We start from the raw sequence: 18445 nt of genomic DNA, 5'->3' as shown, positions 1-18445 counted from the left end.
CTTCTTAAGATGCTCAATCCTGCCCTAGTAGAACTCCTATAATTTAATACGTGTCTTGTCATGATCATCAATAGATGGCGCTAAGATTGAGCGCCAGTCGGCTGCGGGACAGACATAACGAAACCATTCTCCACGGCACCCACGTAAAGTTTAGCTACTGGACCGCATTCATGTATTACATCAACGCAAGCCTCCTCGTTAGGATCCGACGGATCCGGATTGCTCGGCGAGCACTTGGGAGCACTCCACGAGCATTTCCGAGCGTCATACCAAACGCTCCGGAATGCTCGCCGACAATAGCGAGTCCCAGAGCGCTCCCGAGATTTTCGGGGCCCCGTAGAGTCAAGAGTGTATCTCGTAGGCCTTACCCTTCAATTAAATACAATCCCGAACCTAAAGTATGTGCTATTAATTTTACTAGACATGTTCTTCAATCTCAAGGCAAATCTGATCTTCATTATTTGGAGGACATTTGCAAACGTTCGAGATGACCAAGAATGATGATCTTCTCAGGTGTTAATGAATGGCTCTTTACTGTATATGATACTGGAGTCACGGAGACATCAAAGACTTTGAGGGCATAAACATAATGTTTAGTTTTGCCCAAGGTAAACACCAAGAACAAAACCTCGCAAGTAGACTTGCTCCTCGGGCCAATTGCAAGATAAGAGTCCCGAAGAACTTATGCCACTCTCCCATACAATTACGCTACCTACAACACCTAACTCATCCCCACCCCTCGTAAGCAAGTGAAAATGGGCGCTTCGTAATATGGCTCTATTCTCGCGTCGAGCCAAGACAGAAAGGCAGTTGCGCAGCTTTAAGGCACAACCCTCGGCTACATGGGCAAGGGTTTGCGACCTAATATATTATCACTTGATTGGCGCGCCTGATCCCTAAACCCCTTATCGCTCATCGATTAGAACGAGAACCATAGGGCGCCTAGTAGTGATCCTGGGGGGGTTTCGTTATGAGAACAGCGCTGGATATAAAGGCTCGAGATTGCCACAACCATCAAAACTGTGCTCCCTTTCCTCTTACAATTGAAGCGTTCTTCTATAAAGATCTTATTATTGGTTATAGCTCCTCCAGAACAACTAATTCAGGCTGTACACCCGGCATGTCTCGTCCAAAGAAAGACTTCGATCTGGAATTGACACCTTGTAACGACCAAAGTACTACTGGTCATCTTTTTGTTAAAGTCGTCGAAAAGAATGCACAGTCTAGGAATGACACACGCGCAGACATGTACTTCAATCTGTCTACCGTGGTAGGTGCGGATAATGGTTCGTTGCGATGGGGTGGGAGTGGATTCGAAAAAACAGCTAGAGATATAAGGATCTTGAGGGACAGAACTACCCAAAATTGGGTTCTTGAAGCAAGTGTCGAAGACGCACTTGGGCAGACTAAACACCCAAAGCTGATTTTGGACGATTACTTGGATGTCGTTGAATATTATAATCCGACAACTCAAAGTCGTCGGTTGACAATTGCCTTGGCACCGGTATGTAGAAACTATTAATTGAATGTCACTACCAGTTAATCCAAGTATTAGCGCACATTAGTTCTATGCTTTGACGGGACTTCAAGGCAGTTCAGCAGCCGTGTAAGGATAGCTTTCTATATAGCTATTTTACCTGATTCTAATTTCTTAAAGAATACAAATATAGTCAAACTGATGGAGATTCTGAAGAAAGATGATCCTTCAAAGCAAGAGGCAAGTTGAAGAAAGAGACACGCTGCTAATCTGACCCAAACTCTTAGGTATATTACCAAGTGAGGCTGAAATACCGGGGATTGTTCAACTTCTAATGTAAATCGTTACCAGACTGGAGTGGGTACATACTCTGGCACTGGTACATATGCTGGCTCCGGTACTCTCACTAGAATAGGCCTCAATATTGCGGCCAAGGTTGATGAGGCTACCGCGTGGTAAGTTAGTGCTTGGAGAAGAGTATCAGTGGTCTAACTGCCGACCTAAACTATTTAGGTATTTGTATCAACATGTGAGTACCGTTTCATCTATAGCTAATAGTAGTACAAGGCTTACATACCCTTCGTATCTTAGATAATGGATGGATATAAATTCTTGATGCAGACCTATCAAGGTTCGTCTGCACCTATTTATCGGTTTGATTTCATTAACCCCCCCCCCCCGCTTCATCAGCCGGGGATCAAATTGTCATATTTGGCTATTCGCGTGGAGCATACACGGCCCGTGCCCTTGCTGGGATGATACACTCCGTAAGCTAATGTACCAACTTCAGTTCGCGTCGGAGCTGAAACAAACTGATAATGTACACTAAGGTGGGGCTCCTGCCTAAAAATAATCGTGGTGAGCCATAAACTTAACTCGAGCCTGAATCCCGCCAAGACATATTATAGAACAAATCGCATTCGCTTATAATATTTACCGAGCTTCGGCTGACAGAGAGCAAACCAAGCCAACCACTGAACGCAAAAAGGGTATGTATGAAAAAAAATCTATCTTCTGTGGTCACCACGTATCAATACTTCCCGGAGATCAAGACCTATCTCGTCCAGAGAATATTGATCCAGCAGATTTTAAGAGAACATTTTGTCGTGACGCCAAGGTTCATTTCGTCGGTGTATGGTAGGTGTTTCCTACGTATGAAAGCCCACCATACCAAGCGTTTGACCCACTATGCCCATGTACAGGGATACTGTGGGCAGCGTTGGTACGTTGCTTTTCAAAGCTCAAGATTGATGAATCTAAGTCTCTGGCCATCGTAGGGGCATTCAGGAGGAAGAAACTGCCACACGTGTCCTATAACCCCAGTGTGAGCGTCTTCAGGTGTGCTATATTGCTTATATCCTCTACAAGCATCGCTCTAAACAGATGTTAGACAAGCACTCGCACTGGATGAAAACCGAGGAAATTTCATTCCCAGTGTATGGGATCATGCGCGTACCAACGAGTCACAGAACGTACTCGAAGTGTGGTTCAAAGGTGGTCATTCGGATGTTGGTGGGGGAAAGCAATCAATCAAGGAAGGCCAGGACCCCGAACAAGCACCACAGCTAAGTGACATTTCACTTCGTTGGATGGTCCGCGAGTGCAAAGAGCATACAAGAGTTCGTTTTGATCCAACTTCAATGGGTAATTATTGTCGAAGCCGAACTCTTGGGGAAAGTTATTTTCGAAAGCCTGGAGAAGAACAAAATAAATCAGCCGATCATGATCTAGATCTCGAGGACATCACACCTGAGACGTATAGCATGCTTGATAAATCACTAATGTGGAAGCTATTGGAATGGTTACCTCTCCCAAAGCCTTCGCAGGCTGGGAATTTGCGGCTGGAAACGGTTTACCGGTATGCTTGATTCTTATTACAATCGCCGTCATTGATACAAGCTGCCTGACACACTCTCTGTGAAGCCCAAATTTATTTGCGCCGCGGATAATTAATTTTGGGACACCCAAGAGTCCGGTCCGATTACACTATTCTGTGTTAAATCAACTTCTCAGAAGCGCCTATATTCCGCGAGCAACATGGCGTTTTCGTCTCAAAGAGACAAAAAGTTCACAAGGATATAATCAAATTGAGGGAGCACCGCCCAACGCCAACCTCACTGTTGATTCATTGGCGGGTATAGATAAGAAAGTGCGGAGCAATCAAGAAAGTCAGAGGAGATGGTGGTGGAACATGAGGCGATAGGATTATTCACTGTAGTAATTAAGGGTACCATGAATACACTATGTCAGCTAGGGAAGAACCTATTTTTCATTTTTAAATACACTTCTATTACGGAGAACAGGAGCTACATGCGAACTGGGCAAACCGCTCGTGTATCAAAAAAAAAAAAGCTCGTACACGTGATACAAATCGTGGCGGTGTTGACGCAATAACTCTGTTACCTACGGTTTGTTGCTCGCCACCTGCATAGTCAACTGGTTTCTCTCGTACCACAATGGCACCCAGAACTACAACTCGGTCGAACTCCGCAAATAGAAGTCCCAGAGACGATGGTTCCTCTCGCGGTACTATAACCACGCACATAACCTCTGCTACGGTCTTGGCTGGCAAAGACAACCACTTTGGAGACTGGGCTAGCGCTGTGAAGCTTAATCTACATGTACATGATCAACTCCCCTCTGATAGTTTCTTCGATCCGATTCGAGATCTGCTGGAGCAGTCAAAGCGTTTTCCAAGATGGCTCACTAACAAGGTCAGTAACTCTCCGACATATACTCGTCTTATTCAACGCTGCTTGCTATAGGAGTCGCCTGAACTTTGTTATATTGCTTCTGGATACCGCACCTTACGGGACAGATTATGTACTTATTTACTATCATCTATAACGGGGCAAAACTTCCGACAATATACCCTTCACGATAGCGACCCGGAGTTATGTGCCGCAATGGGTACGATTTTTCAACTCTGCTACCACACTACCAAATTACACACAAATGAAAACTCAACCGAGATGGATGGGCGGTTTTTTATTGATGGGCTGATAGCCCATGTGTGTGAAAGCGATGGAACAGCCTATATGAAGTATAAGTTAGTAATCCTCAGTTTTACTTACCTCGCCTAATTCGAAGCAACATAGTACCAAGCAAAAATTAAGGCTCCCCAAAACCAGGTTGGAAAATGTGAATGTGCCCGCGATGATTGCAGACGGTGTCACTTATATCGATATCCCCAACTTTGAGCCATACGACACGAGTCCTCCCCTGCGAGAAGCGGCCTCGGCGTTAGGCTCGAAAGCCTTTTCCAAGACACTGCAGCTGGTCAATTGCGTCGTCGAATACAAACGTGATACGGATGGTGCCCATCAGGCTATGATGGGCATTGTTTCTGGGCTTTATCAACAACAAGCTTTCAGAAACGTACGACAGTTTGTTTTTGGTATCTCTCAGAACAACGCCAGTACTTTGAATGTTGTAGTAGCAACATGGCAAGGGGATAATGTGAGTGGAGCGGCATGTGCTGAGCCAGGCTTACCTATATCACAGATCAAAGTTTACAACGTTGGCAGCTATTCATTAGCTCACCCCGCGACAGCCGTGCAGTTCTATCTCGTTCTTCGAGAAATTAAAAGGCGTGCCAAATCTGATCACGATTGTTTGATAGCGTGCAGCAACGCTTTGGCAGTTGACATTATTGATTTTCCGCCTCAAAAATGGTGGGCCACCAAGGCTTTGCCCAACACTCGTGAACAACCCCCCGAAACGCAAGATGAACTGCACCCAACTACAGGCCAAGGCAGACAATCAGGTGGCGTGATAAATATTGGGCATCCACTTGCGGTTCTAAATCAATTTCATTTGTAGGACTGTTTTTGGATTCTTTGAACTGTGAACAACTGGATAGTTGTGAAAAAGTGCTTCAATATTTGAGTAGTGTTAGGTTGGAGTCATCTTAATTTAGTGTTGGTAGGATAAATAGCAGAAAAGGAAAAGGCTAGCCCCAGCCAAAGGTTGGGGCGTCACCTTGGCTAAACATAACCAACCCAAGTGAAACTGTTATAACCTCCTAACATATACCATTTGAATTGCCTGAATTTTCTATTATTAGTATTTTTTACGGACTTAATATCTCATGTTTTTTGACCACGTGATCTTGGCGCTTATTCATGCTGAGATGCCACGCCAAGATGCCGTGCCAAGGGCGCTTAGGAGGAATCCACGCTTCTGCGCAGCCCGCAGTATGCTTCTCTTTCCACACAGACGCTTCCTTATCTCACGCACAGACCATGTATATACCTCCTCTCTTGTCTATATAAACAGCAGGAAAATTGCTTGGAGATCCCAAGTCAATTTTACCTTGTCTCATACCATTGAGGAGGATTGTCCCCAGCCAGCTAAGTAGCCAGCCCTTAGTAGTTCAGTAGCTCACCCTTTATTGCGCTTACCACACCTCCAGGGCTAAGCCCCCTTGCCAGTAGTTTAGTCAGTAGACGGTTACCTTACATAACCTTAGTATAGCCTTAGATAGTAGTTGTATAGCCTTGTTTGTAGTAGTACGGCCCCAAGCGCCCAACCCATTAGCATGTGACCAACCTTACAGTTGGGTCACAACATTGTAAAATTGACTTGCTGTAGGCTTTGATTGACAACAAGAAGACTCCCAGTACTAGCACAAGGGAAATAACCGTGATTGGGGCCACTTTGTGGAGCATAATAATCAAAAGCTCCCCACCCCCACGTAGTACTGAATTGCTATAAGGCTGACAAGCTCTAATTGCCTGCATACCCCAAGTTTTGCCGGAACTCAGTACTCAGCAACCCTAGACCGCTGAAATACCTGCTTGCTGAAAACCCGCTCATATCACGACCGCCAGGTCTGTTGATTTGTTGTAGGGACAGTCCAATGCTAGGTACTAGATGCAAGGGTTTAGCGCCAGTCCAGTACAGAAAAACCGCTCATAAGTCCTGTTACAGGCACCCTACTCCCCCACGCCGTTTTCAAACATTCCATCCACACGCTCTGGCGTCCCACACCCGTACTCCCGTCCTCCCAGTTGCTCCTCTCAACGTTCCGTGGAAACCTGCTCCCAACCACCCTCTTGCGGCCCATCACCCCCTCCGCAACACCTGCCCGGAATGGAACTGGAGCCGTCCCTTGGTGCTCTCCTCAAGGCTGTCACAACCCTCACCGCCATGGTTGGGTCCCTCCAGGACCAAATCAGAGCACAAGGCCAACAGATCAACAAACTCAAGGCCATATGCAAGGAGACCGCCGACCTACTTGGTGACAAGGACCAAGGAAAAGCCCAAACCCAGCCTGGCCCATTGACTGGGCCTATCACCCCTCCTACTCAGACAGGAGGAGAAGCCTACTCTCCAGCAACGGTTAGGCCTGGGCTCAAGGCCCCTTTCCGCCCTTCAAGGGGCACAGGGTATGACTCAGAAGAAGAGGAAGACAGGCAAGCCCCCAAAAGGGAACCTTGCAACACGCCTAAACAGGGCCTCAGCTCCCTCACCCCTTTTGACTCAGGGTCCAGTGTAAAGCAACCCAAGATGGAACTCCCCAACCCTTACAAGGGCGATACCCAAGGTTATTACAAAGTAGTAGGTTGGTGGTAGGTTGAACCAAGCTACACTGCAGGGTGAACTGTGAGATGGCACAGGGTGGGAACCAGGTGGACACAACCCACATATGGTGTTAGGGTGGATTATAGGGAAAGCATCAGCCCTCCTACAAAAAGTTGCGTACTTTACACACAGCAATACCACCATCCCCTAAGTTAGGGTGAGTCATGTGACAACTGACCACCCATGCCACACAGAATTGCGTACAACATGCAGAAGTATAGCACCATGGTCAATGTTAGGGTGAGTCACATGATCAATGATTACTCCTTGTACTCACAGTTGCGTACCAAGTACGCAGCTATATGACCCACAATCATGTTAGGGTGAGTCACATGACCACCCATCACTCTACTCATGCAGAGTTGCGTACTTGGTATGCAACTATATCACACACAATTGTGTTAGGGTGAGTCACATGACCACCCACCACTCTACTCATGCAGGGTTGCGCACGCAACTATATTGCACACAGTTATGTTAGGGTGAGTCACATGACCACCCACCGCTCTACTTGTGCAGAGTTGCGTACTTGGTACGCAACTATACCACCCACAGTTATGTCAGGGTGAATCATGTGACCACCCACCACACTACTCATGCAGAGATGCGTACTTGGTACGCAACTATATCACACACAATTGTGTTAGGGTGAGTCACGTGACCATCCACTGCACTACTCATGCAGAGTTGCGTACCAAGTACAAAACTATACCACACACAACTGTGTTAGGGTGAGTCACGTGACCATCCACTGCTCTACTCATGCAGAGGTTAATCAGAGAAACTAGGTTAGGTTAATCAGAGAAACTAGGTTGCTAGGTAGGCTGGGTCCCAACCTGGGTCCCAAACTGAGCCAGGCTACCCATGGTAAACCTCTTAGGCTTGAGTGTATGCATGGAGATCACACCTCTGAACACTAGTCAGCATTTGAACAAAAACATCCAAGCTAACACCAGTAGTGCATGCTTTGTATGCACAGCAAGCACAACACTTGACATCAAAAAAGAGAGTATGCACAGTGTGATACTTATCATGCGTACAAAGTATGCACAGAGAGTGCAACACTGATGATTTGTCAGCATCTGAACCTCCACACACGTAGTGCCACACATCATGCGTACAAAGTACGCACAGAGAGTGTAGGACTTGTGATTTGTCAGTATTTATACTGGCATGCATGTAGCACCGCACACCACGCGTACAAAGTACGCACAGAGAGTGCAACAGTGGTGATTTGTCAGCATCTTCACCACCACGCACATAGTACCACACACCATGCGTACCAAGTACGCACAGAGAGTGCAACGGTGGTGATTTGTCAGCATCTGCACCACCACGCACGTAGTGCCACACGCTATGCGTACAAAGTACGCACAGAGAGTGCAACACTTGTGATTTGTCAGCATCTGCACCACCACGCACATAGTGCTATGCGTGCAAAGTACGCACAGAGAGCGCGACAGTTGTGGTTTGTCAGTATTTTATATTGGCACGCACATAGCACCACACACCATGCGTACAAAGTATGCACAGAGAGTGTGGGACTTGTGATTTGTCAGTATTTATACCGGCACGCACATAGCACCGCACACCATGCGTACAAAGTACGCACGGAGAGTGCAGCAATTGTGATTTGTCAGTATCTGTACTGGTGCACACATAGCACCGCACACCATGCGTACTTTGTACGCACAGAGAGTGTGGGACTTGTGATTTGTCAGTATTTATACCGGCACGCACATAGCACCGCACACCATGCGTACAAAGTACGCACGGAGAGTGCAGCAATTGTGATTTGTCAGCATCTGCACCATCACGCACATAGTGCCACACACTATGCGTACTTTGTACGCACAGAGAGTGTAGGACTTGTGATTTGTCAGCATCTGCACCATCACGCACATAGTGCCACACACTATGCATACTTTGTACGCACAGAGAGTGTAGGACTTGTGATTTGTCAGTATTTATACTGGCACGCACATAGCACCACACACCATGCGTACAAAGTACGCACAGAGAGTGCAACTCTTGTGGTTTGTTGGTATCTGTACTGGTGCGCACATAGCACCACACGCCATGCGTACTAAGTACGCATCAAGAGCATGAGCAACCTGATTAGTCAGCATTTGCGTTGGCCACACAAGCTATATACTCTGTACGCAAAGAGCATGCAGTAATGATTCTCTGATGGTGCTCATATTTCTGTAATCCGTTATCCGCGCACGGTAAACAACAAGTAAAATCAATCAGTAATACAACTTACTTACACGCCATATGTCAAACTTGGAAAATATGTTGGGGCGTGGAACTGTAACTATAAGATTGTGTATACTTTGTTTTGTGGTGAACTCATCATGATAAGCTCTAAGCTTCATTTGTACATAGACATATCACTCAACGCTCTTATACTGGGATTTCCAAACAAGCAACTTGTGTAGAGACTAGGCCTGGTACTAACGCCATGGACATTAGAGCCACCCAAATGTGTTGATATTAATACACCTTCTATTCGTATATACACTGGCAATCAATTGCAATGCAACATTGCCTATGAGACCTTTAACCTGTTGATTGCCACTCATGTACTTGGCCAATCTCTCTCAAACCTTGCATGAAGTACTGTCACCTTGCACTCCACCTCTGTGCAAAGTTTCATGTCAGTTGAGCTCATGGTTCTGTCTCTGGATCTCAATAAGTGATTGCAACATTCTGATTGAAGAAATGCAATATCAAGAAACTTCTCTTCTACTGCCCTGCTACTTCTTTGCAGGTTAAGCCAGTCATCTGGGGCTGTTCCATGCCCCATTGTGAATGACTAATCAAACTCTCAGCCTGCCAGCTGCCACAGAGTTTGATGAAAGGTGGCTTGTTTCTGGTTGCAGGCTGTTGGATTTCAATGGACTGATGTGCCACAGTGGAAAGAACTTGGGATGAAGATTGCCAGGGTAGGGTTATTGGGCCCCAGGAAGACAGCTAGTACCATTATATTAGCATGGATGAGAGTGTGGAGCTCACACCAGGGGCATCTTGGGTTTGGTCAAAACCTGTACCATTTTGCACAAGACATAGCACCTGCCATTGTGACAATCAGACTACATGAGTAAGCTATTTGACTTCTCAAGACCCAGATTCACCAGCAGATATGTATTCTAGGTCATTAATCTTCTCCCAACCTGTCCTGGACACCAGGAAATCTCAAATATCACAAAACCTGACATTTTTCATATGAGATACTACCTCATCTATGTTTCCTGGTGTCCAGGACAGGTTGGGAGAAGATTAATGACCTAGAATACATATCTGCTGGTGAATCTGGGTCTTGAGAAGTCAAATAGCTTACTCATGTAGTCTGATTGTCACAATGGCAGGTGCTATGTCTTGTGCAAAATGGTACAGGTTTTGACCAAACCCAAGATGCCCCTGGTGTGAGCTCCACACTCTCATCCATGCTAATATAATGGTACTAGCTGTCTTCCTGGGGCCCAATAACCCTACCCTGGCAATCTTCATCCCAAGTTCTTTCCACTGTGGCACATCAGTCCATTGAAATCCAACAGCCTGCAACCAGAAACAAGCCACCTTTCATCAAACTCTGTGGCAGCTGGCAGGCTGAGAGTTTGATTAGTCATTCACAATGGGGCATGGAACAGCCCCAGATGACTGGCTTAACCTGCAAAGAAGTAGCAGGGCAGTAGAAGAGAAGTTTCTTGATATTGCATTTCTTCAATCAGAATGTTGCAATCACTTATTGAGATCCAGAGACAGAACCATGAGCTCAACTGACATGAAACTTTGCACAGAGGTGGAGTGCAAGGTGACAGTACTTCATGCAAGGTTTGAGAGAGATTGGCCAAGTACATGAGTGGCAATCAACAGGTTAAAGGTCTCATAGGCAATGTTGCATTGCAATTGATTGCCAGTGTACACTTAGAGAAAATGTTGTACACGCGTATGCTTGGCGGGTTGTCATCTGTATTTCAGACAATACTTGAGCTTACACGCTATCATATGAAGCAGGCTTCCAAGACTCAGAATTGATTGTACCTAACACTAAAGGCTGCTACCAAAAGGGGCAATTGATATTGTGTATTCATGACACATACGTAGATTACATTGTTCCAAACACGCCCACACAATCTCCCTTTGGGTGTTGAGATTGTTTGCTCAACAGGCTGAGATGGAGCTCAAGAAGCAAAAGCTGATTGCTGACCATGGCGTTCTCTTTCATCTTCTCGTCAATAGCCACCAGAAGCCTCTGCTGTGCCTTCCGCAGCTCCTGCTTGGCCATGCTATTCAATGTGTTAAGATCAAACCAAGTGTAGTACCTATCAAATGAGACCTACCAAAGAGCTTGAAGTTCCTCATCCATCTTGTGGAGCAAACCCCTTAGCACAGGGGGCGCCACGTTGAAATGGACCCTCCAGGAGCGTTCTGGGCTGCATGAAGCCTTGCAGTGTACACATTGCTTCAAGTCTGTCTTACCCCCACTGGTCCCCGGGTCAGCAATACATTTTTCACACACAAGATGACCTATTGATAGACTTAGATTTATGAGACTTTACCCAAACTTGCAACGCACCGCACTCCAGAGCAAAGATATTCCCGCTGCTTGCAATGCAGCGGCAAGCCAAACACCAAGTAAAAGACTGCCCGGATTGATCGGAGCTCACGCCTTGGCTAGCCTGGTGGGTCGACATGAAAAAAGATCTTACTTGCTGTTGGGGACTGATGCAGCTTTGCAATGTGGCATTTTTTATAGGTTGCTTCAACATCTTAGTAATCACGTCACGTGGCTATCAGACTTTGTAAAAGGCATGAGTCATTGGAAGGCAAGCAAGGGACTGGTGCAGAAAGGGGAACCCGCAGAGTCCTCCATGCAATCACATGTATCCATCCTTTGCAAGTGTATCTGCGGACATAAGTGCAGGTTATTCACCTCCAATAAATGGTTCTTTAGGTCCGCAATATTCCAGCAGACAACTTCCTTGTCCTTGGCCAAAATCCTTATGTTCTGTCTTACCAACGCTCTTTCTGTATTAGACTTTAGTGAAAGCACATATTCCTCTATTCGCTGCTCCGTGTGCAAGATCTCCAGGTCTTAGTTTGTTTGATAATAGACTTGTCTGCAATGTGGGCGTGTCTACGGGTGAAATGTAAAACCCGGTGTTGATGGCAACTGCCACGGTGAAGCCGACAGTTCATGCTTTCCACTTACCCCTTGTGACTTTTGCGGGCTCCCAGCTCATATCACCGTCACCCCCGTGCACAACATCAGGGATTACAGCCATTACAGGTTGTCCCCCAGCGGCATCTGGTTTCAGGACCGGATTCGCTTGGAATACTTGCCTAATCAACCAGGCGCAGACTGGCGCCTTGTTTGGCCCCACCATCCTGTGTTCTGTCCTCCACAGTTATTTACCAAGAAACCCACCTGGAAGCTGGTAGATTGCACTGATTATATTTCGCGGATGTACCTACTATCTTAGCTTTGAGCGGGAGTTGTTTCAGCTACCCTTGGAACCCAATAACAGCCATTTTTGCAAGCGTAAATGCAAATGCTCAATATTCAACCATCCAAGCATTTCTCTGTTTTGTACATTTAGGTTTGCCTTTGCGCACTTTGCTGTATTCCATTCACTACTTGACTATAATTACACTTATTACGCAATCTTTGAGATGAATCTTGGGCCAATTATATTTGTACTGCAATCACGGGTATATCAGGTACAAATTTGTCCATTGACATATTTAAGTTTGTTAGAAAATTGATAGATCATATACACGGTGCAAGGCGTAAATATAAGCTTGGTAAATATTTGTAGGCACTTAAAGATCATTCATATACAACAATGAAAACTATTACCAACAAGGCCCTTAGGGTGTGGTCTCCCTATGTTCCCCGGTGAGCTTGCCACGCATCTTTGCCAGCTGATCAATGTGTGCGTTGATCTCGGCAAGGCTTTTGGAGTTCTGCTTGATTTCCTTGCCAAGCTCCTCTATCACCCTGCTTCTCTCCGCCTTGTCTTCTCTGTAACACGCGAATTAATTAAATGGGGTTATGAGAGTAAATAGGGAGCTATAACTCACAAAACCTCCTTCAACTGCCTCTCCGCCTCTTTCAGAGGAGCTTGCGACGTGTGCGGCGACACCAGAAAGAAAATCTGGCGCAGGGTTGCTCTCCCCTGTACGTTCGTACAAGTCGGGCATTTCACCGGGTCACGGATCCTTGAGCGTAGCGGCTGCGTAACAGTCGGCAACAGCCCCTTACACACGTCTCCACACACAATATGACCTTGTGATAGCCCAGTAAGTTTTCTTTACACGCGTAGTAGCATCAAGACTTACCGCACAAGAAAGAAAACATGGAATCCTTCATCTTGTAACAGATCGGACACTTGGATTGTCCAACCATGGAGTCAACGTTGATTGGATTTTGGCTTGTCATGGTCTGAGTGATGATAGTAAGGAAATTGCAAGAAACAGTAAACAAGCACGTTTTTATATATTGAACGCACTAAATGGTCACGTGTCACGTGACTTTGCCACCAAGCTAAACCAAAGCTGCTGCGTGTTACCAGCAACCATAGCTACTTACTGCACGTTCCCCTTTATTTACCCAATGCCTGGCAGTAGCGTTCCACCCAACGAGCAAGCGGTGCAATGTCAAAAATGTACCCGAACAATGCCGGTTACAATGGTCGATGATACTCCTGCGGGAGATAGATCCCGCAACACGTACCTTACGGAGTGTGGTAAGTTGTACTGTCAATCTTTTACTTTAGATGCATGACTAAGGGGTTGAAGGGCATGTAATCTGTGCCATGTGCTATGAGAACATCAAGATTCTACCACGTCCATGCGGTGGATGTGGGAAAGATATTGATCACCGCAAGGTGATCCAAGTATACTTCCACAAGGTCTGTGGTAGCAACTCTGAGGAGGTGGAGAGCCTAGAGAGGCGCATCAAAGAGGAGAGGTAAATCAATGGCACTCATACAACAATTTTTTCATTGACTTACCTGTGCAATTGTAGAAGGGAGACTGAGCTTCTACGTCAGACCAAAGACAGGCTCTGCAAGCAACTCGAAGAGCTTACGGGTATGGTGGAAGCGAGTGCTCAGAGGCTCGAAAACGCCATCCAGAGCACTGTTGTGTAAGGTTGAAGAATTCGTACGGTAACTGTAATGTTAGTAATCAAATGTAATAAACAACCTTGCGTGAATCAATACGAGTGAGACAATAATAAACCTGAGCTTAGAGTCAAGCGAGTTGGCTATCAAAGTCAATCGAATTAAAAGTATTAAAGTACAAAGTCGTGAGTCTACATGCTAACTATCGATAGGTCTTTTTATATGTTTTCTACACGGGTATTCTGCTGTCGCATATACCTGCGTGTGGTATCATTCAGTCTTATTCCGATTCTTGGCCTAGCACTTGTGCTAAGGCTTTATTTCATTATATCTTATCATTAACGTCCGCAGCTACTGCGGGCTTGTTTGTTACTGCGGTATGAAATATATTATGTATTTTGATTTCTCTTTATGGTGTGTAAGGTTCGGGGGCCTCGGGGCCGTGTCCCGGGGTCACGTGTTCCTTACATTCGCCCTCCCCGATTGGCGGTTCAATCGGCTTCTGAGTTAGCAAATCGGTCCCAGTCCCAGTCTTCGTCGTTGATGACTTCTTTGGTTTTGTTGGCATATATGGGACAAGTATAGTTCTCCCTTTCGGGAATGTCGGGAACGGTGCCGGTAACCCCTCCATCTACCTTGTTATTACCATGTCCACTACTTGGACCTGAAGTTTCTTCAGTGCTTTTTCTGTAAGCATCGGTCTGTTTCTCCTCTCCGTCTCCTTTCGTGTCTCTATTCTCCTTTCCTTGTTCCTTTGCTTTCTCATTCCTCCACTTTTCTCTCCATTCTCTCCTCCTAGCTCCTCCCCGCGTCCTGTGCCTTTCGTACGGGCTGACGCGCGCCCCTGTCGATTTTGATTAGCATCCGTGTACTTAGTTTGACGAATGCCATTACCGATTCTATCGATGAGGGGGTTCCTGTGGGCTTTTGGCCCCTTAGGAGCGTTGATAGGTGGGCGCGCTTGTATATATGCGCGTTGTATTGGTCGCCCTTGGTGCCGGGGACGGACTGGGTATCTCTGAGTTGTTTCATTCGCCGGCACCCCTTTCTGTTGAGCGACTTGCTTCGCTTGCCCTAACGCTATTGCTAGCTCGTTCATCGACGTTGTAAGCATCTCGACTGCGGGGTTTGATGGTGTAATTGTGTTACTCCCCTGTTCCCGAATTGTGTGTAGCATTGATCTAAACTCCTGGTACTTTGGCGGTTCGCTGCCCGCAGTATCCAGGGATCCATGGCTGACACGAAATAGGTTGGCGCGATATACGCCGCAATCGACAAGCTCGCCGGCAGTGAACGAGTAAACGCTTTGTCGTTTGACGGAGGTATTGGTACGAGACATATTGCGACAGTGTATGATATCATCTAGTATGTTATTGAATGCGATGCTGTTGACTTGTACCTCGCTTTCAGTTGTTTTTATATCATTCTCCTTGAGCTCATTTCCAAACTCCTGTTCCTCTATTCCGTATTCAGCTGTCCATGGTAAGTTTAGGACGCTATCGACCCCTTGCAGTTCGAGGTATTCGTCTAACGCGACTAAATGCTTGATGTCGCGATAATCTTCCCAAGTTCTGCTTTGGTTTGCCCACAGCACTTCATATCGGGTTTCTTTTCCTTTTCCTGCGTGCTGCAGTATTGCTCGTACTGCCCATTCTTTAGGTGCATCCGTTAAGGATACTGTTGGGTTTCCCGCCCTTGCAGGGAACCTGTTATCATCATTCGGTACGTGAATGCGCAGCAGCGACGCGTGGAACACGGGGTGTATGCCCCTATCTTTTAGATCATTCGGTAGTTCTAACTCGTATGTTGTTCCTTTTACTATTTCTTTCGTCACTCTTACTGGTCCGATGTATTTCCTTGCCAGCTTTTGTGATATCTTTTTTGGGAGCCTTAGATTCTTCGTTGATAGATATACTAAGTCTCCTTGAGTTATATCCGCCGGGCGTCGATGTTTGTTCGCCTGGGCTATCATTCGTGTACGTGTGTCTATTATGGCGTCGTGTGCGGCTGCTAATGCTTCTCTTTGCCGGACTAAGAACTTCCGTACTCCTGGGTACAAGCTATCTGTGTCCCAACGTGAACCAGTGGGGTATCGGCCGTAGTTCAGGAAGAACGGGCTGTATCCCGTGGCTTCAGACCTCGCCAAGTTCATCGCGTACTCGACGCTTGGTATGTGTTTTACCCATTCATTTTGTTTTCCTTCTATTGCCTGCCTGATGATCTGGAACGAAGTTTTATGGCTTCGTTCAGTTAGGCCGTCGGTCTCCGGATGGTATCCGGAGCTCATTCTTAGTTCGGTTCTTGTGAGACGACATAATTCCCTCCAGAATTGGGAGTCAAATAGTTTGTCCCGATCTGATACTATGGCTCGTGGTATCCCGTGTAATTTATAAATATTGTCAAATATTACTTCTGCCATGTCGCGGGCCTTATACGTTTGTTTCGTTGGTACTAATCGTGCCATGGACGTTGCTTGGTCTATGATTACGCATAGCATGTCCCATTTCCCGTTTAAGTTCTCTGACTTGGGCAACGGTCCGACGAAGTCTATTTGTACGCATTCCCACGGCTCTCTTGCTGGGTCTAACGGGGTCAGTAATCCCATTTTCGTCTGCGTCTGGTGCTTTGTTGTTGCGCATATATGACATGACGCGCAGTAGTCCTGTACGTCTATTACCATATTTTTCCACCACGCTTTCCCTCTTAACGCGTAATTCGTTCTTTTGGCTCCACCGTGCCCTATTTGTACGTGCGCGTCTTCGATTACTTGTTTGCGTAGTTTCTTTCCCTCTATCTCTATATCGGGTATGCACAGGGCTTTCCCTTTGTTTTCTTTTATGTATATAAGGTCATTAATTAATTCAAATTTCTTGAAATGTGTCGGGTTGTCTATAATGAGCTTATAGAATCTATCTTCTTGGTACCGCCCTCTCAATTCTTTGAGTGTGTTTGGTGTGGGGTCATAAAACACGTTAGGTGCGGGTAATTTCATTTGGTCCATTTCAGACGCCTCTTTTTTCGTTCTTCGGGCTTGTATGCGGTTTTCTCTTCCTGTATTTCCAGCTTCTGATCATTCTCGTCTTTCGTTATTGAATCCTTATCATTGTTTGTGCCGTGGCTCTTAGATTCTTTCTCGGGGTTTATTTTCTTAGCCGCGCGCATCTTTTTCTTTATCAAGGTATCTTCGGCCTCTTTCAATTTGTTAGCCTTCCATTTTGGTGGGGCTCTCTTATGTGTCGGGGAATGCAACACAACCAGTTTTGTTACTGGTTTACGGTTCCTCGACGATTGTCGAGGTTCCTCTATTGTTTCCTTATTAGGTAGGTCGACCCCATTAATTTCCATCGGACCCTGAGTCTCGATCGCTTGGTTGCCTAATATTGGCATTTGGGCGGCTATGGCCTCTTCGGCTACCAGTAGCGGTCGGGTGATCGGGCCGGTCACGTGTCCCGTGACTTCGGCGCTAAATGCCTCAAGGTCAGGTACGTTGTCCTTATCTTGCACGTATTCGCTTGTGGCTCTTACTGTTCCCGGTCTTTCATTTTCGTATATTCGGGACAGTGTATCGGCTAATACGTTTGTTTCTCCTGGGATGTATATAATGCGATAATCGAATTCATTGAATACTTGTAACCATCGGACTTGTCGCGGGCTTAAGTTCTTCTGTGTCTGAAAGTGTTCGAGAGCCCGGTGATCCGTGTATATATTGAATTTACATCCTACTAATAAATGCCTGAACCGATCTAGTGACTCTTTGATTGCTAGTAGTTCTAATTCGTGCACTGCGTAGTTTTGCTGAGTGCTATTGAATTTGCCCGACCAAAAGGCGATTACATGCGCCTTACTTAGTTCCTTTCCTTGCGACAGTACACCGCTTGCACCGGTGCAACTTGCGTCTGTTACTAAGTTGATTGGAGGGGCCTCCTCACTGTAATCTATAGCGACTCGGTGATTGTCCCTATGTTTCTGTACTATCATTTTTACTTCTTCGAACGCACGTTGGGCTGTATGGTCCCAATTCCAGTGTTTGTTTCCCGCTGATCGGTTTGATAGTACCCCCATGGGTATTCTTATGCCCTCGCAATTAGGCGCTAGGTAGCCAACTGCTCCTAGGAACGCCATCACTTGTTCCTTAGTGGTAGGTGTTTTCCACTTTAGTACGTTGTTAGGTAAGGTTAGGTTAGGTTAGGTTAGGTTAGGTTAGGTTAGGTTAGGTTAGGTTAGGTTAGGTTAGGTTAGGTTAGGTTAG

General features: G+C 46.1%; 6 protein-coding genes across 6 annotated transcripts; 3 read left to right on the top strand and 3 right to left on the bottom strand.

Annotated features, from left to right (window-relative positions):
- Nucleotides 1–1120: 1120 nt before the first annotated feature.
- On the top strand, nt 1121–3345 carry RhiXN_08814 (uncharacterized protein; the record flags this gene model as incomplete). Its single annotated transcript, XM_043328630.1, has 12 exons — nt 1121–1504; nt 1765–1776; nt 1829–1932; nt 1991–2006; nt 2069–2108; nt 2168–2244; nt 2308–2335; nt 2386–2466; nt 2524–2614; nt 2680–2699; nt 2755–2815; nt 2868–3345. 12 exons carry the CDS (start codon nt 1121–1123, stop codon nt 3343–3345), a joined length of 1392 nt encoding a protein of 463 aa, XP_043180076.1.
- Nucleotides 3346–3933: 588 nt separating this feature from the next.
- On the top strand, nt 3934–7054 carry RhiXN_08813 (lactonase, 7-bladed beta-propeller; the record flags this gene model as incomplete). Its single annotated transcript, XM_043328629.1, has 5 exons — nt 3934–4191; nt 4243–4526; nt 4576–4936; nt 4982–5248; nt 6410–7054. 5 exons carry the CDS (start codon nt 3934–3936, stop codon nt 7052–7054), a joined length of 1815 nt encoding a protein of 604 aa, XP_043180075.1.
- A 4120-nt stretch (nt 7055–11174) lies between these two features.
- Nucleotides 11175–11435, bottom strand: RhiXN_08812 (uncharacterized protein; the record flags this gene model as incomplete). The annotated part of the gene is made up of 2 exons (XM_043328628.1): nt 11175–11355; nt 11410–11435. The coding sequence occupies 2 exons, from the start codon at nt 11433–11435 to the stop codon at nt 11175–11177; spliced, it is 207 nt and encodes a 68-aa protein (XP_043180074.1).
- A 1505-nt stretch (nt 11436–12940) lies between these two features.
- RhiXN_08811 (uncharacterized protein) lies at nt 12941–13511 on the bottom strand (the record flags this gene model as incomplete). The annotated part of the gene is made up of 3 exons (XM_043328627.1): nt 12941–13094; nt 13154–13358; nt 13412–13511. The coding sequence occupies 3 exons, from the start codon at nt 13509–13511 to the stop codon at nt 12941–12943; spliced, it is 459 nt and encodes a 152-aa protein (XP_043180073.1).
- A 237-nt stretch (nt 13512–13748) lies between these two features.
- On the top strand, nt 13749–14223 carry RhiXN_08810 (uncharacterized protein; the record flags this gene model as incomplete). Its single annotated transcript, XM_043328626.1, has 3 exons — nt 13749–13818; nt 13871–14042; nt 14100–14223. The coding sequence occupies 3 exons, from the start codon at nt 13749–13751 to the stop codon at nt 14221–14223; spliced, it is 366 nt and encodes a 121-aa protein (XP_043180072.1).
- Nucleotides 14224–14687: 464 nt separating this feature from the next.
- On the bottom strand, nt 14688–16168 carry RhiXN_08809 (Transposon Ty3-I Gag-Pol polyprotein; the record flags this gene model as incomplete). The annotated part of the gene is made up of 2 exons (XM_043328625.1): nt 14688–15040; nt 15091–16168. The coding sequence occupies 2 exons, from the start codon at nt 16166–16168 to the stop codon at nt 14688–14690; spliced, it is 1431 nt and encodes a 476-aa protein (XP_043180071.1).
- Between the last annotated feature and the right edge of the window lie 2277 nt (nt 16169–18445).

This window comes from Rhizoctonia solani, chromosome 5 (assembly GCF_016906535.1).
Source record: "Rhizoctonia solani chromosome 5, complete sequence".
NCBI lineage: Eukaryota > Fungi > Basidiomycota > Agaricomycetes > Cantharellales > Ceratobasidiaceae > Rhizoctonia > Rhizoctonia solani.
This window is presented reverse-complemented; position numbering and strand designations above follow the sequence as displayed.